The sequence below is a fragment of the Pterocles gutturalis genome, unplaced genomic scaffold, assembly GCF_000699245.1.
Source record: "Pterocles gutturalis isolate BGI_N339 unplaced genomic scaffold, ASM69924v1 scaffold2521, whole genome shotgun sequence".
NCBI classification, from domain to species: domain Eukaryota; kingdom Metazoa; phylum Chordata; class Aves; order Pterocliformes; family Pteroclidae; genus Pterocles; species Pterocles gutturalis.
The window spans coordinates 843-2,905 of record NW_010099961.1 but is presented as its reverse complement, the minus strand read 5'-3'; the positions used below and the strand labels follow the sequence as shown (position 1 = coordinate 2,905).

General features: G+C 59.4%; 1 protein-coding gene across 1 annotated transcript; it reads right to left on the bottom strand.

The window, feature by feature from the left end:
* Positions 1-612: 612 nt before the first annotated feature.
* Positions 613-1,551, bottom strand: LOC104464881 (BTB/POZ domain-containing protein KCTD12-like). Its single transcript, XM_010077728.1, has one exon. The coding sequence runs from the start codon at positions 1,529-1,531 to the stop codon at positions 641-643; it is 891 nt and encodes a 296-aa protein (XP_010076030.1). The 5' UTR covers positions 1,532-1,551; the 3' UTR covers positions 613-640.
* Positions 1,552-2,063: the final 512 nt, after the last annotated feature.

Genomic DNA, 2,063 nt, shown 5'->3' with positions numbered 1-2,063 from the left:
AGACACAGGGTGCATCGTTATCTCCCCTTCCCAAGCACCAACAGTCTAAACACTAAGCTGCTTACGCGGGCTAATGGCAATAGATCCATGCTGTGAGGCTTCACCTTCCCCCCCAGCCCTCCCTCCTTCTGGCTTCCCACCTTTCTCCATGTCCTTAAATCAACAGTTTCTCACCCGAACCCTCATCAGATCACACACAGTCTATGCAGCCTGTTCCCAGGGAACTACACGGCGTACAGGGCACAAGAGCCGAGTCCGGTGTCCAACACGGACAAACTCATCCTGCAGCTGGATTCCCAGCCCAGCGCACAGTCCGGTGTATCCCCCCCCCCACCTCCCACCCAAAATACGACAGTGTCCAAGTCCACGCATCCCGGGAGGGCTGGGAGCTACAGGCGGCTACTGCAGGAGTCGCAGAGAGGGCAGGAGGTTGGTGGTCAGTAGCTGCTACAAGGAAGAGCTGAACAGGTTCAACGTGGAGGAAGGAGGGGGAAAAAAAACCCCAAAACCAAACTCAAAAGGAGGCAAAGAGGGGACGCTGGGATTCAAGGGTTGGATATCTACCTTCTAGGCAAGAGCCAGGACAGGAAAGGGAAAATTGGTGTCTGGTTTGTGGGGTGGGTTTTGGTTTTTTTTGGTGTCACTCACGATAGAAAACATATTCGGTGTAAGAGGTCCAGATTCTGTCGTCTGTCTGGTCGTGGGCGAAGGCACAGGTGCCCGTGGAGTTGCAAGCCACCATGTGGAAGCCAGCATCGGCCAGTTTGTCAAAGGCTTGCTCCAGGAAGGTGAATTTGAGGTAGTACCTGGAGGTGTACCTCTCCGGGGGCCTGTCCGGGTCCCTGCTCTCATTCAAGGTATCCCCAAAGACCTCCTTGGCCAACGACGTCTTGCCGCAGACCATGATCCGTGCCACCCTGCGGAACTTGGCATCCGTCTGGCTGTCCCTGCCCAGGGTGTAGGAGCCCCGGTAGCCGATGGTGATGAAACCTGCCCTGCGGACATCAGTGCCGGCAGCACCCACACCGGCGGTGACGGCACCTCCGGGGGCACCAGCCATGGCGCTGGGGAGGGTGGCACCGGCAGAGGGCAGGTTGCGGGTGGCATCGGCATTGGGGGAGAGCTCCTCTGGGTCGCTTTGGCATGGGTCATCTCCCAGCGAGTTCTGCTTGCTGAGCTTGGGGGCCAGCATCTTCACCAGCTCCGGCAGCATGAAGTACTCGGCCTCTCGGCGCAGGCGGCTCCTCTCCGGGAAGTGGTCAGGCAGCACCAGCTGCTGGTCCCTCATGTAATCCAAGATGTAGCGGAAGAGGAAGCCATCCCGGTCCACGAAGAAGCGTCCCTTGCTGTCACGGGCCAGTGAGCGGATGTTCTTTTGGGTGAACATCTCCCAGAGGAGCGAGCCGGGCACGCTGACCAGGGTGGGGTGGCGGGTGATGTAGACTTGTCCGCCGACGTTGAGTTCGATGATCTCAGGGAAAGGGAAGTCCTCGCTGAGTTTGGCACAGCCCGCGTTGTCTGCCAGGGCCATCGTGAGCTACTGCTGCTTCCCCACCTGCAACAGAAAGCAGCAACATGCCAACGCTCCGCCTGCCAGCGAACACAGCTCATCGTTCCACCGATCCCAAGCCACAGCAAGCAGAGCAGGATCAGGCCCCTATCTCTCCCGGAGTGTAGAAGCCAACCCTCTTCCCTAAGCCCTGGCTCTTGGAATGAGCGGAATTAGCTAATACCACCTTCCCATCCACGCCACGAGACGGGAAGCGCATTGCCCATGGTCTGACCACGCCGTCTCCACCTGCATCCCCCCCTACCATCATCTCCCAGGCCCGGGGCTCAGCGCCTTTGCCAAGGAAGGCGCAGTGATGCTGTGCCAATGTGAACAACAGGAAAGCCAGGACTGTCACACCCTGGGTCTGCCCGGCGACCCGCCTGGCCCAGCATCCTGCCGGTCCGGAGGAGCCGAGGAGCGTGCCAAGGGAGGACCACGTTCCAGCATGGGGTCTCCTGCCAAGCTGGGGGGAGCTTATGGTCCCACAAAAGGGTCTGCTAGAAAAGCAATG